The 17500-nt window shown below is 22.5% G+C and overlaps 7 protein-coding genes across 7 annotated transcripts in view; 5 read left to right on the forward strand and 2 right to left on the reverse strand.

Annotated features, from left to right (window-relative positions):
- Positions 1–1760: 1760 nt before the first annotated feature.
- srfA (MADS-box transcription factor) lies at positions 1761–3017 on the forward strand (the record flags this gene model as incomplete). Its single annotated transcript, XM_635582.1, has 1 exon — positions 1761–3017. One exon carries the CDS (start codon positions 1761–1763, stop codon positions 3015–3017), a length of 1257 nt encoding a protein of 418 aa, XP_640674.1.
- Positions 3018–3694: 677 nt separating this feature from the next.
- Positions 3695–4909, forward strand: DDB_G0281433 (hypothetical protein; the record flags this gene model as incomplete). The annotated part of the gene is made up of 3 exons (XM_635583.1): positions 3695–3885; positions 3982–4092; positions 4168–4909. The coding sequence occupies 3 exons, from the start codon at positions 3695–3697 to the stop codon at positions 4907–4909; spliced, it is 1044 nt and encodes a 347-aa protein (XP_640675.1).
- Positions 4910–5436: 527 nt separating this feature from the next.
- mrpl17 (ribosomal protein L17, mitochondrial) lies at positions 5437–5985 on the forward strand (the record flags this gene model as incomplete). Its single annotated transcript, XM_635584.1, has 1 exon — positions 5437–5985. One exon carries the CDS (start codon positions 5437–5439, stop codon positions 5983–5985), a length of 549 nt encoding a protein of 182 aa, XP_640676.1.
- A 453-nt stretch (positions 5986–6438) lies between these two features.
- On the reverse strand, positions 6439–8481 carry lysS (lysine-tRNA ligase; the record flags this gene model as incomplete). The annotated part of the gene is made up of 2 exons (XM_635585.1): positions 6439–8050; positions 8438–8481. 2 exons carry the CDS (start codon positions 8479–8481, stop codon positions 6439–6441), a joined length of 1656 nt encoding a protein of 551 aa, XP_640677.1.
- A 981-nt stretch (positions 8482–9462) lies between these two features.
- DDB_G0281439 (hypothetical protein) lies at positions 9463–9692 on the forward strand (the record flags this gene model as incomplete). The annotated part of the gene is made up of 2 exons (XM_635586.1): positions 9463–9510; positions 9618–9692. 2 exons carry the CDS (start codon positions 9463–9465, stop codon positions 9690–9692), a joined length of 123 nt encoding a protein of 40 aa, XP_640678.1.
- Positions 9693–9996: 304 nt separating this feature from the next.
- ercc6 (SNF2-related domain-containing protein) lies at positions 9997–14964 on the reverse strand (the record flags this gene model as incomplete). The annotated part of the gene is made up of 1 exon (XM_635587.1): positions 9997–14964. The coding sequence occupies one exon, from the start codon at positions 14962–14964 to the stop codon at positions 9997–9999; it is 4968 nt and encodes a 1655-aa protein (XP_640679.1).
- Positions 14965–17254: 2290 nt separating this feature from the next.
- Positions 17255–17500, forward strand: part of DDB_G0281443 (hypothetical protein) — a gene marked incomplete at both ends in the record, with an annotated part of 2152 nt that continues 1906 nt past the window's right edge. Inside the window, 2 exons of the mRNA XM_635588.1 lie at positions 17255–17415; positions 17489–17500. The exon at positions 17489–17500 is cut by the window's right edge and continues 78 nt beyond it. Coding sequence (XP_640680.1) covers positions 17255–17415; positions 17489–17500 — 173 coding nt within the window. The remainder of the gene's footprint in view (positions 17416–17488) is intronic.

The raw sequence follows: 17500 nt of genomic DNA on the forward strand, positions 1-17500 counted from the left end.
GTTTTATTATGGTGATAACTAAAAAAAATAAAAAAAACAATTAAAATAAAAAAATAATTTAAAAAAGAATATAAATAATCTTTTTTTTTTTTTTTTATTGTTTTTTTTTTTTTTTTTTTTTTCATAAATAGTTTTTTTTTAAAAAAAAAAAATTAAATAATAATAATAAAAAACACAATCAAAAAAAGCAACAACACCACCACCACCAACAACAACAACAACAACAATAACATCCAAACCACATACAAAAAAGGGAATACCTAAAATAATCCCAATTTAGAATTTATTAATCAAACCGTCAAATAAAATTAATAATAAAATAAATAAATAATTTATTTATAAATATTAATTTTTTAATAATTGTATTATTTATAATAAAACCAAAATTCCTTTTAATGTATGTTTTTATTTGATTTATTTTATTATTTTTATTTTTAACAACAACAACACTATTTTAAAAAATTGTTTTGTTTTTTTTTTGTTTTTTTTATTTTATTTTATTTTATTTTATTTTATTTTTTTTACTACAACTCCTAAAAAAAGAAATTAAATCCAAACAAATCAAATAAAAAAAAAAAAAAAAAAAAAAAAAAAAAGATAGTAACTATACTACAAAAAAATAATTAACAAATTACATTAATTATCATCATCATCACCATCATCACCATCCATCATCCATCAAACCTTTTTTCATTTATATATGGTGTAAATTTTATTTAGATTTTACTTTTTTTTTTTTTTTTTTATTATTGTTTAAAAAAAAAAAAATTTTATTTTTTTTATTTTTTTTTGTTTTTTTTTTTTTTTTTTTTTTACAAAAAAGGTAATTTTTTATAAAACTCTAATCTTAAAATATTTCACCAACTTTTTTTCACTATTAACAATTTACACCCCACACATACAATACACCATATATTTTTGAGAAGGTTTTACTTTTTTTTATTTTTAAATTACATTTAATTTTTTTTTTTATTTTATTTTTTTTTTTTAAATATTATTTTTTTTTTTTTTTATTTATTTTTTTTTTTAATGTTAAATTTGGAATTATTTTTTAAATACTTTTTCCCTATTTTATCTTTATGTGTTTTTTTGATCATCAACCTTCTTTTTATTAAATAAAATCACAACCCACAATCACCATCACCCTACATTTTTAAATCAATTGATAATCTATATAAACGTATATACTAACTTTACTTTAAAATAATATTTTATTTTTTTTATTATATATATCTTAATTTTCTATAGCAAATAATTAATTTTTAAAAAAAAAAAAAAAGAAAAAAAAAAAATTTTATTTCAAACCACCCAAATAGTATATTACATCATCACGTTTTCATCATCAACTTATATTATTATTTTTTTTTTTGTGCCCCACTCCCAACCACATAAATTTCCAATTTAAAAATTAAAAAAACACCCACAAACCCACATAACCCAAATTTGTATATTATAAAAAAAAAAAAACCCACACTCTTTGCTATAAATCAAATATATTTATATTAATTTTATTTATTTGTATAAAAAAAAAAAATTTTAATTTTTAAAAAAAAAATTTATTTATTATAAAAAAAAAATAATAATAATAATTGTTTATTTTAAAAAAAAAAAAAAAAACATAAATCAAAAAAACAATAAAAAAAAAAAAAAAAAATCAACAGTTAAAAAAAAAATAATAATAATAATAATTAAAGTAAAAAACGGATTTCTTTAATAATAATAATAATAATAATAATAATAATAATAATAATAATAATAATATGAGCTTATCAACAGTATCAAACCATATAATAAATCCATTAGGAAATGTTGTTTATGGTAATCCATCATCACCAACATCAACTTCATCATCATCATCCCTAACACCAACATCAACCAACGAAGAAATGATAAAGAAAGAAGATAGTGGTACAAGTGAACCATCATCACCTTCTACAGGTGAGTGTAACGGTAAAAAAGCTGGTAGAAGAAAAATTAAAATAGAGTTCATCGATGATAAATCCAGAAGACATATTACCTTTTCCAAAAGAAAAGCTGGTATCATGAAGAAAGCATACGAGCTATCAACTCTTACCGGTACTCAAGTCTTATTATTAGTTGCCTCCGAAACTGGTCATGTATATACATTTGCAACTGCTAAATTACAACCATTAATCACTAGACCAGAAGGTAAAAACCTCATTCAATCTTGCTTAAATACTCCTGATAATCCAAATTCACCTTCAATGGCAAATCAAAATAGTAATAATAATTCAAATTTATTACAACAACAACAACAACAACAATTACAACAACAACAACAATTACAACAACAACAACAACAACAACAACAACAACAACAACAACAACAACAACAACAACAACAACAACAAGCTGCTCAACAAGCTGTCCAACAACAACAACAACAACAAGCCGCTCAACAACAAGCCGCTCAACAACAACAATTACAATTACAACAACAACAACAACAACAACAACAACAACAACAACAACAACAACAACAACAACAACAACAACAATTACAACAATTACAACAACAACAATTATTACAACAACAACAACACCAACAAATACAACAACATCAACAACAACAACAATATATAAATTCAAATGGATATCCTGAAACAATTTACGACATTCAAGATAAAGATATTGAAAGAAGATTAGGAAAAGATAATAATAATAATAATAATAATAATAATAATAATATTAATAATAATAATAATAATAACAATAGTAATAATAATAGTGGTAATAATAATAGCAATAATAATAATAATAATAATAATAAAAATAATTCAAATAATAATTCACAATATATTCAACAACAAAATTTAAATATTGACTTAAACTATAGTAACCCAAATGTTTATCCAATTGGTAATTATTTCCAACAAACCGTTCAATCAAGATATATTCAAAGTAGTAGCAGTGCCTCTTCCTCACCAGCTTCTCCAAACCAATTTAATTATTCAAATCATTCAATGCCATTAAATAATCAATTTCCACCATGCTAAATAATTTATAAAAAAAATAATAATAATAAATAATAATAATAACAATAATAACAATAAGAATAATTAAACAACTATAAATTTTAAAATATAATTCCAACAAACCGCCATATAGAAGTCTTTTTTTCTTTCCTTTTTTCCATTTTTTTTTTTTTTTTAATTTATAAAAAAAAAAAAAACTAATAATAATCTGTATACATTCCGGGATAGAAAAAAAGAAGTGATCCAAATACGCATTGGGAACGAGATATAATATAAATAAACATTATTTATTTAAAAATTAAGTAAATAAAAAAAAAAAAAATAAAAAAAAAGTTGAAAAAAAAAAAAAAAAAAAAATCCATTCTAAACTTTCTATTATTTTATTGTGTAAAGAGAGATATATCCTTTTTTTTTTTTAACATTAATTAATTACTATTATTCACAATTAACATATTAAATTTAAAAAAAATAAAAAAAATAAAAACCAAGAAACAAAATTAGGATTTATTTAATTCTCAAAAAAATATAAAATAAAAAGAAATCAAAATTAAAAATAAAAAAAAAATAAAATAAAATAAAAATAAAAATTTAAAAAAAAAAATTTGCCACACGAGCGAGTCGCGTTTTTTTTTTTTTTATTTTTTTTTTTTTATTTTTTTTTAATTAAAAAAATTTGAGAATAGAGATAGAATATAGAAATGGGTGGAGGTAATAAATATTTATCAGCAAATAATAAACAAAGAGTTGGTTTTGTACATAACCCAGGTAGTAAAAAAACAGCTCATATTCTTTCTTTACCAAATCAAGGTTTATGTTATACATGTCACGAAACTATTGAATGGAAAAAGAGATATAGAAAATATAAACCATTAACTGTACCAAGCAAATGGTATGTCATTTTAAAAATAAATAAATAGATAAATAATAAACAAAACATAAATTAACAAACCTCTTTTTTTTTTTTTTTTTTTTTTTATTATTAAAGTAATCACTGTCAACAAAAAACTGTAAGAAGAGCATATCACTTAACTTGTGATGATTGTACTTTAAAATTACAAGTATGTGGTAAATGCCAAAAACCAAAAGAAATTATAAAGTAAAGTATTTTTTTTTTATTATTTATTATTTTTTACTATTACTATTATTAATAATTTATTCTCTTTAAAATTAGGGAAATTATTACAAAAGAAACTGAAATCAAAGAACAAGCTGAAATCAGAGAAGCTGTTAGAGATATGACTGAAAGAGAAAGAAGAACATTTTATAGAGATTTAGAAAAAGGTGATAAAAAAGATAAAAAAGATGAAGAGGATGAAGAAGAGGATGAAGAAGAAGAAGAAGAAAAAGGAAAATCTAAATCTAAAAAAGAGGATGAGCATGATGATGAAGAGGATGAAGAAGAGGATGAAGACGAAGAAGAGGATGAACAAGATTTTGATAGTGAAGATTATGATGATGATGATGAAGATTATAGTGAAGATGAGGTTAAATTATCAACAGTTCCAAAAACTAGAGCCCAATTAACTGTTAAATCTGTCACACAAGATATCAATAAACTCTCTAAAATATTTTCAAATGAAAAAGTTGATAATTTAGTTAAAACTAAACCATCATCTGCCAAAGTTGCTGAATCAACAACCACTTCAACAACCCAAGTTGATCAAGATGAAGATGATGAAGATGAAGATGACGAAGATGATGTTAGACAAGTATTATCAGCTGAAGCAGTCTATTTAAAACTCAAAGAACAATATAAATCAAAAAGTAAAACTGAAAAGCAATCAAATAAATTAGTTAAGGAAGAGGATCATGAAGAAGATGAAGATGAAGATGAAGATGATGAAGAAGAAGATGCAATTTATGAAGGCGAAGAAAATGATGATGAAGAAGATGATGATGAAGAAGAAAATTAAAAACCTCTGACAAAAAAAAAAAAAGAAAAAAAAAAAAAAAAATGGAAAAACATGGAAAAAAAATATGGAAAAAAAAATACAAAAAAAAATATATAAAAAAAAAATAAAAAAAAAAAATCAAGTTTAACTAATAAAATTAATTATTAGATAATTTTTAAAAAAAAATAAAATATAAAAAAAAAAAAATGATTGTATGTTTATGAAATTCGGCTTTTTTATTTTTTTTTTTTTTCACTCGCAATCAGACAATTTTATTTTTTTTTTTTTTTTTTTTGAATTTTTTTTTTTTTTTTGTTTTAAAATAATTTCATTAATTTTGTAGCTCGACTAAACGCAAAATAGAAAAATAATAAATAATTTTCTTTTAATATTAACTACTAAGAATTTATATTAAAATTTTGGGTGTTTTTGATAACAAAAAATAATAATAATAAAAAAAGAATCAATAATAATAAAAAGTTGAATCAATAAAATTTTTTTTTTTTTTTTTTTTACAGAAAGAATTATCAATATTTAATAAATAAAAAATGTATCATGGACAAAAATTAGCAAAATTAGGAAGAGAGTCACATCATAGAATGTTAATGCTTCGTACTATGGTTACCCAATTAATTCGTCATGAAAGAATTAAGACAACATTAGCCAAAGCAAAGGCATTAAGAAAAGAAGCAGATAGAATTATAACAATTGCAAAGAGAAACACAAGATTATCACATTCATTAGTATATTCATATGTAACTGATAAACAAGTTATACCAAAATTATTTAAAGAATTAAGATTACGTTTTGGCGATAGACCAGGTGGTTATACAAGAGTATTAAAAGCTGGTTCTCGTTTATCAGATAGATCAAAAATGGCATACATTGAATACGTTGAAAATGATTTAGTACCATTACGTGACTACAAAGCAAATAACAGTAAATTTGCTGTAATTCGTAAACCAACACCACAAGGTACTGTTTTTAATTTCGAAGAAAAAGAAACTGGTAAAATTTACTCTTCTGCAATCTCTTTAAATAATAGATTCAAACGTTTAGAACAATTAAAAAAACAATCAACATCCTCATCAAATTAAAATAATAATAATAGTAATAATAATAATAATAATAAATAATAAGTAATATAAATAAAAAAAAAATAAAAAATAAAAAAAAAAAAAGTAAAAAATATATAAATATAAACAAAAAGAATGTAATAATATTTGTTAATTATTTAATATTAAGTTTTTTATTTTATTTTATTTTTTTTAAAAATTTCCATTCAAAACTATATATTTATTTAATTTCCATAACCACTTAATTTAATTAATTTCTTTAATTTTTTTTAATTCTTTTTTTTTTTTTTTTTGGAAATAAAATAATAATAATAAATTTTGGTTTAATAAAAGAGTAATAAACAGAAAAAAAAAAAAAATTATATAATTTTTGATTAAAAAAAAAAGAAAAAATTGATTTATTTTATAATTGTTTTTGTTATATATTTGTATTAATGTATTTTTGAAATTTTTGAAATAATTAAATAATTGAACTTAATTTGATTTTGGAGCTTCAGTGGTAGTTGGGGCAGCAGTGGTGGTAGTGACTGGTTTGGAGACTTGTTCTGGTTTCATAGCTGGGAAAAGAATAACTTCTTTAATGTTATAAGTATCAGACATTAACATAGCGAAACGATCGATACCAAGACCGAAACCACCAGTTGGTGGAAGACCATATTCGAGTGAGGTAGTGAAAACTTTATCGATAAGCATAGATTCATCATCACCGGCAGCTTTAGCTTTAGCTTGTTCAGCGAAACGTTCGATTTGAACGAATGGATTATTTAATTCGGTGTAAGCATTACAGATTTCTTTGGTGTTGACAAAGAGTTCGAAACGTTCAGTTAATTGTGGTTTCTCTCTGTGATATTTGGAGAGTGGTGACATAATTTCTGGATGATTGATGATGAAGGTTGGATTGATACATTGTACTTCTAAATATTCACCAACAAGTTTATCTAATAAACGAGCGGTAGTTTGTGGAGCAGAGCATTCAACTTTACGTTCACGACAGGTTTTAACTAAAAATTCACGACATTCTTCACTGGTGTATGGGGTTGGAATCTTTTCACCAATGATTGCTTCCAAATCGGCAATCATATCGATCTTTCTCCATGGTGAAGAGAAATCGATTTCGATTTCCTTACCTGATGGACCATCTGGGTGATATTTAATTTTGAGGGAACCATGGATACTCATTACGATGGATTGGAGTAATTGTTCGGTCATGGTGTAGAGATCATTATAATCAGCGTATGCCATATAGAACTCGCAAGTGGTGAACTCTGGGTTATGGGTGTGATCGATATCTTCATTTCTGAATTGTTTACCAATTTCATAGACACGATCCATACCACCGACAACCAATTGTTTAAGGTAGAGTTCTGGTGCAATTCTCATAAAGAGATCCATGTTGAGGGCGTTGTGATGGGTAAGGAATGGTTTAGCGGCGGCACCACCTGCGATCATATTCATCATTGGTGTTTCGACTTCAATGAAACCTAAATTGTCGAGATAACGTCTTACACCTTGAATAACCTTTGAACGAATGATAAAGTTCTTCTTTACACTTTCATTGCAAATCATATCCAAATAACGTTGTCTGAATCTGGTTTCTGGGTCTGTTAAACCTGAGGCTGCCTTTGGTAACATATGTAAACATGGTGATAATAAAATAACCTCTGTGGCAAATAATGAAAGTTCACCAGTCTTTGAACGACCTGGTGTACCTTTGGCACCAATAATATCACCACGTCTTAAGAGACCATTGATTTTAACGTAATCTTCTTCACATGATGCGTATGCACGTTTGTTAACTAAAACTTGTACTTTGTTGAACTCACCAGTGATATCGTAGAAAACTAAACCTGATCCTGCTGCTCTCTTACTTAAAACACGACCTGCAATTGATACAACTTGAGTTGATGGTTCACCATCTTTTTCAAGAACTGAAAATTCTTCAACAAATTTTGGTAATTGATGTGAAACTTCAAATTTATGTGGCCATGGGTTAACACCAATATCAGCACTTGTTAATTGTTTAGTACGATTTTCTTTATACATTGATGGATCGAAATCTTCTTCATCATTCTTTTTGGCTGGTGCTCTTAAATATTAAAATTAATATATATAAATAAAATATATTTTTATATTTATTTAAATAAATAAATAAATAAATAAATAAAAAAAAAAATGAAAAAAAAAAAATTGTTAGAAATAAGTTCTGAGAAAAATGAGTAGTATTTGTAAATATTAAAAAAAAAAAAAAAAAAATTAAAAAATAAAATAAAATAGGATATTAAAAATTTTAATAAAAGAAAAGGAAATAAATAAATTATTTAAACCAAATATTTCATTTCCGAAATTATCATTTTTTTTTTTTTTTTTTTTTTTTTTTTTTAACCCTTTTCTTTTCTTTCTATTAAACCTATTTGTTAATCCAATATTAACTTTTTTTTTTTTTTTTTTTTTTTTTTTTTTTAATTTTACATACTGTTTAGCTGGTTGTTTGGCTGGAGCTGGAGCTGGAGTTGTCATTTTTAATTATTTATATATGTATTGGTATTTCTAAAAAAAAAAAAAAAACTAAAAAACTATCGAAAAAAAAAAAAAAAAAAAATTAAAAACGAAAAAAAAACTTAAAAAAACTATCAAAAAAAAAAAAAATAAAATAAAAAAATAAAAAAATTAAAAAAAAAAATTCCAAAATTCAATTCAATACAATCCCACACTTCACCCCATTTTATTATTATTTTTAGTTTTTTTAAGATTTAAAATATTATTATTTTTTTTCTGAGATATTTATATTATTTTTTTTCTATTATTTATTTCATAATCAAAAATTCAAAAACTTATTTATGTTTTAATTTTTTTTTTTTTTAATTTTTTTCTTTTTTCTTTTTTTTTTTTTTTTTTTTTTTAACATTTTTGTAATATAAAAAAAAAAGCTATTATAAAATTTTATTTTTAATATAATTTTATGGTTTTATTCAATAATAATATCAATTATGCATTAATTTTATTTCAATATTCAATTCTTTTTTAATGTTAAATCAATTTATTAAATTTATTGAAATAAAAAAAAAAATAAAAATAAAAATAAACCAAAATTGGAATTATATAATGCAATTTAATTATTATTTATTCCAATACATTTTTATTTTAATGGAAACTTATTTACACTTCCATAATTTAAAATAACCATGTGGAAGTAAACCTATTTATTCCATGTTTTTTTTTAAACGGGAATAGAATGCTCTATTCTAAAAAGATAGAAAAAACAAAAAAAAAAACAAAAAAAATTAAATTAAACAGCCGATCGTTTATTTTATTGTTTTTTTATTTTTTTTAATTTTTTATTTTTTTTATTTTTCAATTTTTTTTTTTTCGAGTTAAGAAAAACTATAAAACCATAAAATTTTTTATAATATTTTAAATTAAATATCATTTTTTGTATTATTACAATTACCTTTTTTTTTTTTTTCAATAAATTAATAAATATAAAAATTATCATTTAAAATGTGCAAAAAGATTACTTGCGGTAAATGTACTAAACCAACTTGGGCTGTATGTATTTTATTTTTTTATTAATCTTATATTTATTTTTATTTTTGTCTATGCTAACCATAAATTTTTTTTTTCTTTTTTTTTTTTTTTTTTTAAAAAAAATATAGGGTTGTGGTCAACATATTGAAAGTTGTTTAGCAGATGTACCAGTCAATGAAAGATGTGTTTGTGCTCGTACCTGAATCGCATTTGTTCAAGAAAATAAAATAATGATATCAATTGCTTTGGTATTATTATTGTATAGATTATTTCAATAATAATAATAATAATAATTAAATAAATTTAAAACGATATATAACAATATTTCAATTCTTTTTTTTTTTTTTTCTTTTTTTTTTTTAAAGAAGAGGAAACAAAAAAATAAAGATTTTAAAAGGATACATAATAATATTTTTTTTAATGTTGCTCTTGATGTTTTTTTTTTTTTTTTATTTTAAAAACATAATTAAAAACTGGAAAAAAAAAAAAACAAAAAAAAAAAACAAATTAGTTTAGTAAAAATTCAGATTTAACAACCCATCTCTTTGAAACTTTGCTAAATTCTGAAACACTTTTTAATAAAACCTTAAATAATGGTGCTTGTTCTTCAGTGATTGTTAATTGGAAATTGTTAATAATTGATTGAGTTGTGACTGAACCACCTTTTTCCATAATAAAGTTAAAAATACTTTCGATAATCTCTGAAGAATTTAATCCACCAAATAATGTTTTAGCAGTTTCTTCCTCTTCAGCATTTAATGTTGATAATAATTTTGATGATGAAAATCTATTATTATTATTATTTTTATTATTATTATTATTATTACTATTATTACTTTGATTGTTATTATTATTATTATTATTGTTATTATTATTGTTATTATTATTTAAAAGTGTACTATCATTAAGTGATGTGATATTTGAAATTTGTTGAAGTGGTGATAAATGAGTTGGTAATTTTGATTTTTGACCAAATCTTCCGCCACCGCCACCACCACCAATTGGACTAGAAACTGCTAATGAAGTAGAGGTTGTAGTTGAAGTTGGTGATGTAATGAATGATGGAGCGCCACCAGAACCAAATCTTCCAGTCCAAGTTGGTGTATTACCAGTAATTTGTTCACGAGATTTCTTTAAAATACTAACAGCTTTTGAGGCGATTTTCTCAGCTTCATTCATTAATAATGAATGTTCTGGTCCTGATTGGTCCATAATTGTGTCATGTTTCAAAGCACTCTTTAAACCTTCTTTCTCGAATAAACATTTCAAAATATATGAATCGTCATTCTCTCCACTTGGTGAATTATTACCATCAATATCAGCATCAGCATCAACATCATTCTTGATTTTATTATTATTATTATTTCCTATAATTCTTTTACCATGATTACCTCTAACTCTTTTTTTACTTTTGCTATCACTTTCATCACTACTACTATAATTATTATCACCATCATCTTTTTTCTTTTTTGGTATTAATGGTGAACTACTATTTAAAATACTGTTATTATTATTATTCTTATTTTTAATTGAATTTTTATCATTTTTATCATTCATATGTTCAGGTAAAATTTCAGAATTTGAACCAGAAAAGATATCACCAGTTTCTGAACCTTTTTTATTTTTTGTATAGGTGAATAAATCTTTGAAATGTTTTGATTTAAAGAATCTTTTTTGACGTGGATCTTTTAAGATTTTATTGGTTAAGAATTGTTTATAGATTTGACGATGATAGATTTTCTCTTCTATTGTACCCAATGTGATTAGACGATAAATCGTTACAGCTTTCTTTTGACCAATTCTGTAGACTCTTTCCCTTGCTTGCATATCAGTTGATGGATTCCAATCTGGGTCAAACAAGATCACCCTATTGGCACCAGTTAAATTTAAACCTAATCCACCAACTTTTGTAGTTAGCAAGAAAATGAATAATGAAGGATCAATATTAAATTGTTCAACTAAACATTGACGTTGTCTAATTGAGGTCGTACCATCCATACGAAGATAATTGAATTGTGTTGAATCTCTAATATACTGCTCTACGATATCCAGCATTTGTCTAGTTTGACAAAATAATAATACTTTATCACCTTGTTTAAACCATAGGGGTAGGATGGTTTCCACCACTTTTAACTTTGCACTTCTTTCAATGTTACCATAATCATGTGGTCTATCTTCATCACTGGCATCCATATGAAGTATATCAGGATGATTGCAAATCTTCTTCAAAATATCAATACCATAGAGAGCATTACGCCTTCCATCCAATACTGATTTAATATCGTTACTATCTAAAAACTCCAAATAAAGTTTCTCTTGAAATGGTGTCAATGGACACATTAAAACCTGTTCATTCTTTGATGGAAGTGATTTCAATACATCGGATTTCACTCTTCTAAGCATGTATGGTGAGATTAAATCACGTAATGCCACTGCACATTTATAGGCTGCTTGAACTTGTATTGGAGATGCATTGGCAAATCCACCAACGGAAATGGGTAATGAAAATTGAGATTTAAAAATTGGCAATGTTCCTAACCTACCAGGGAAAACAAAATCAAAAAGTGACCATAACTCTGTTAATTTGTTTTGAATTGGCGAACCTGATAAAATCACCCTATGTGGAGTTTGAAGTTGTTTACAAGATAGTGTAATCTCTGCATCTGGATTACGAATTTTATGACCTTCATCTAAAATAACATATTCCCAATGATACTTTAACAATATCTCTTGATTTATACGAATTGAATCAAATGTTGTCAAAAGTATATGCCCCTTTTCTGCAATCTTTTTAACAATATCTTCTTTATCACTACCATCATTACCACCACCACCACTACCACTTGAATGAAATAAACCAACTCTAAATGGTGGCCACCATTTATGAAACTCTTTAATCCAATTAGAAAGTAATGTAGCTGGCGCAACAATTAAAGCAGGACCACCTAATCTTCTACTATAATGAAGTGATGCCAAGAATGAAACGATTTGTACGGTTTTACCTAAACCCATTTCATCACCAACAATACCACCAGTTTCTTGACAATGCAATTCATATAACCAACGAACACACGTAACTTGATATTCAAATAAATTCTTATAAATATCAAATGGTATCTTAAAATTTTCATCAATTTCATAATCATCACCAATTATTTCTTCTTCAGCTTCTTTTTCTTCTTCTTCTTCAAATATTTTTTCAATTTCATTATTATTATTTTTATTTAAAACTGCTTCTTCATCTAATTTTTCATTATTTAAATATTCATCCTCAGCTAAATCATATTGACTTGGATATAATTCATCTTCATTTTCTTCATTATTATTATTATTATTATTATTATTATTTTTCATTAAATTATCAGTATATTTCTCTAATACTTCAAGTCTTTTCTTTTGATCCATTTTCTTTATACGATCTCTAATTTTCTTTTTCTTCCATTCTAATAATCTCTTTTGATAAACTTTTTCATTACCATCATCAGTCCATCTCTCTTTATGAATGTTTAATAATTCTTTTGGTATACGATCATCATAATCAATTTTTTCATCTTCATCATCTTCATCTTCGTCATCATTGTCATCATCATCATCCACGTCTTGTTTTCTTTTTCTTTTATTATTTGAAATTGTACTTTTTATTGATTTTTTATTCTTTTTTAATGTAAATTCTTCTTCAATTTCATCTTCATCTTCATCTTCATTATCTTCAATTTCAATTTCTTTATAATCTTCTTGATCATCATCATCATCTTCATCATCATCATCATCATTCTCTTCATTTTCATTTTCATCATTCTCTTCTTTTTCATTATCATCATCCTTTTCTTTATTAGTATCGGTAGTTAAATTTAATCTATTGGTAGGAGTTCTAATTCTACCACTAAGACTAATATCTAAATTTAATAAATCATCATCATTATTATTTTTTGGTTTTGATTTTGATTTTGGTGTCGAGATTTTTTTTAATTTTGAATTTGATTTTTTTGAAGATTTTGGTGGAGGAGATTCATCATTTTCTTCTTTTTCAATATCAATTTCATCTTCTTCATTTTCTTCTTCATTGTTATTATTATTATAATCATCATTATCATCTTCTGAAATATTTAAAGATTCCATATCATTAAAATCATCATAAAATTCTTGTAATTTCTTTGGTGGATCACGTTGAATACTATACTTTTTCATTTTTTTTTGTTTCTTTTTCTCTTTTTCAGTTAATACTTTCTTTTTCTTTGCATCGAATCTATTTGTGGTCTTTTTAATTGGTTTTAAGAATATTTTACTACCACCACTGCCACCACCGCCACCGCCTTGATTCTTTTCATTTTGTTCAGTTTCTTTCTCTTGGTCCAATGTTTTTGTGATATCAACAACGTCATCCAATACAATTGTTTTTTTATTTGTTTTTGAATGCATTTCAGAGAATGGTGTAATTTTACCAGTTCTAATTAACCTATCTCTTTCAGATTCAGTAGTAGAGAAACCAAATGCTTTATCGAATAAACTTGGTAATGGTAATTCACCAATTGATTTATTTTCACCACTACTATTTGAACCATCTGGTTTTCTTTTTTGATCATTTATTCTTTTCTCTCTATCTGTTTTTATCTTTTCTTTAATTTCAATGATTTTATTTTGAGTTGATTTCTCTTGACTCTTTAAATCGCTAAGTTTCTTCTTTTCAAATGTTATCAATGATATTAAACTTGCAAGTGTATCTTTATCAATATCTTTATTCTTTTCATTGATTTCTCTTTCATTGTTTTTAAATAGAAATTGTTCTGCCTCTGAAATATCGTTTCTAATTTTCTTTAATTTTATATCAAGTTCATTAATTTCATTATATAGTATTTCTTTATCAATTTTATGTATTACTTTATTTTCAACATAATTTGAACTATATTGTGTAACACCCAATTTCGATAAATCTAATGATTGATTATTATTATTATTATTATTGTTAAATCTATTATTATTAGATGAAGTGGTGGTTGTTGTAGTCGTTTTAAATTTATTACTATTACCAGGGTCGAATCTACTAAAATTTTTAGGTAATCCATTCTTTTGTTGATCTTGTAACGATGCTCTACTTTTATTATTATTATTGTTATTATTATTATTATTATTATTATTATTATTATTATTATTATTATTATTATTGTTATTATTATTATTATTAGTTGTGGTAGTGGTTGTGGTTGGGTAAGAGCTTGTTCTTTTACCATGATACAATTGATTACCTTTACTTTGAAGAGATGATTGTGATGCTGTTGGATTTGATTTTCTTAAAAAATTAGGTTTATCATCTTTTGGTTTATTGGTAGTAGTATTATTATTATTATTATTGTTATTATTGTTATTTATATTATTATTATCATTATTTTCTGTACTTGGTTTCCAACCTGGTAATATAAATTGTCTAATATCTTGTGATTTATTATTATTATTATTATTATTACTATTATTACTCATTTAATTTTTTATTTTTCTCTGATTTGAAAAAAATAAAATACGAGTGTATAAAACAAATAAAATACGAGCGTAACAAACAAATAAAATTTTTAAAAAAATAAAAAAATAAAAAAAATAAAAAAAGTAAAAAAAAATAAAAAAAAAAATAAAAAAAAATAAATTAATGAAAAAATTAATTTTTCTTGGAATTTCCTAAAATAAAATTAATAAAACTAATTTTTTAAACTCATTAAAACATTAAAAAATGAATTATTTACAAACTAAAAAAAAAAAAAAAAAAATTTTTTACTTATATACAATACTTTTTAATTTTTTTATTATTAAATAAAAAAAAAAAAAGGAATTTCAAATAATTTTTTTTTATATATTTTCAAACAAACATATTTTGATATATTTATTTGTAGATTAAAATAATTTTTGAACTATATAGATATTCAGTTTATTTACTCTTTATTATGATTAACCTTGGCTGAAAAAAAAAAAAAAAAAAAAAAAAAAAATTAAAAAGAGCTAAAGTCAATTTTATATAATAATTTTAAACCATCTGTTTTGATTGAAATGAACCCCTTTTTTCAATATTCTACCTATTAAATTAAGAAAATAAATAGTTTAAAAAAAAAAAAATATTAATAAAATTTAAAATGGAAATAAAAAGGTTTTTTTCTTATTTTTTCCCCAAAAAAAAAAAAAAAAAAAAACAACTGATATAAGTTGTCGGGTGTGGTATTTTAACTAGCTCTCATAAAAATCCATGCAAACACAAGATAAAAAAAAATTGAAATGAAATGGACTACTACAACAATGTTGCCAGTAGGTTTTTTTTTTTTTTTTCTATTTTTATTATTATTTATATTATTATTATTTTTTTTATTTTTTTTATTTTTTTATTTTTTTTTTTTAAAAATCTCAAAACTGATAAAAGTAGTATTTTAATTTTTAACCAAATATATCATCTATGATAAAAACAATTCTAATAAAATCAATTTTTCTTCAAACATCAAAGAAAACCATGTGGCTTTATTTTTAAAATATAAAAAAAAATAAATATTAATTTAATTAATTTTTATTTATTAATTTTTTTTTTTTTTTTTTTTAAATTTAAAATAGTATTTAAATGAGGTAAAAATTTAGAACATTCATTTAAATAAATTCAAAAGTACTTGTATATTAAAAATAATAATAAAAATTAAGAAGATTTAAATATATACATTATATCTATATTTAACAACTCCAAAAAAAAAAAAAAAAAAAGTAATATTAATTAAAAACCTAAATTGGAAAAAACTAATTGAACACATTTAAAATACAAAATTATTGTTTATAAAAACACATAAATATTTATAATTATCCAAAAAATTTTTTGATTTTCAAAGTTGTGTTTATTTTTTAAAATTATTTTTAATATAATATATTGGGTAAATAAAAAAGAAGAACATAAAAGTTCTTTATTAATAATTTATCTATTTTTTTAAAAGTAAATCTTTTTAATTATTTTATTTTTGTTTAGGAAAAAAAAAAAAAAAAAAAAAAAAAAAAAAAAAAAAATTTCACTAAATAAAAAAAAAGTAAAAAAATTAATTAAACAAAATATAATAATATTGATTGTTTTATTTACAAAATTTAACTCCAACTGCTCATTGGAAACTTTAATTAATAAAAAAAAAAAAAAAAATAGAATTATTTTCAAACCAAAGCAATAAAAACACACCCAATTTTTTGAATTTATTATTTCACACAAAACTAACCCACCCAAGCAAAACAACACACTCCCACACTTTCAAAAATAGTTTAAACAAACCTAATACATTTTTTTATTATAAAAATAATTTAAATTATTAAAAAAAAAAAAAAAAAAAAAAAAAAAAATACAAAATAAAGAAAATAAAAAAAAAAAAAAAAAATTCTATTATTAACAAAAAAAGAAAACAAAATAATTACTTAACAAAAAGTTTAATGGCATATAAAGATTCATATATTAACAATTTTCAATTAATATAAATTTAAAAAGTAGAAATCAAATCTATAAAAAAAAAAAATTTTATTTTATTTAGAAACAAAAGAATTCTTTATCATAAAAATGTATGTATATATATTTAATCAACCCTTTTTTTTTTTTTTTTTATTTTTCAAATTAATTAGTTTCTTTAATAACCCTTTATTTTAAATTTTTTTAAATATTAAAAAAAATATGTAATAACAAATAAATAGGAATAGTTTTTTAATTGAAAAATATTGTGATTTTGAATTGCCAAATTATATTAATTTGGCAATTCCAGTATTCTTTATTGCAATGGTAGTTGAAGTTACTATTCAATTTTGGAAAGTAAAATATAGAAATCAAGAATCTGATCATGATTTTAATGATACAATATGTTCAATTTTATTGGGTTCCCTACAAGAAGTTTTTCATTTCTTTATGAAACCAATGTTTTTTATACCATATTTATATATGTATGTATTTTTTTTATTAATAATTAAATTGAATTATTAAATTATCCATAAAATTTTTATTATTATATTTTAGATGGAATAATTT

Source organism: Dictyostelium discoideum (genome assembly GCF_000004695.1).
Source record: "Dictyostelium discoideum AX4 chromosome 3 chromosome, whole genome shotgun sequence".
NCBI lineage: Eukaryota > Evosea > Eumycetozoa > Dictyosteliales > Dictyosteliaceae > Dictyostelium > Dictyostelium discoideum.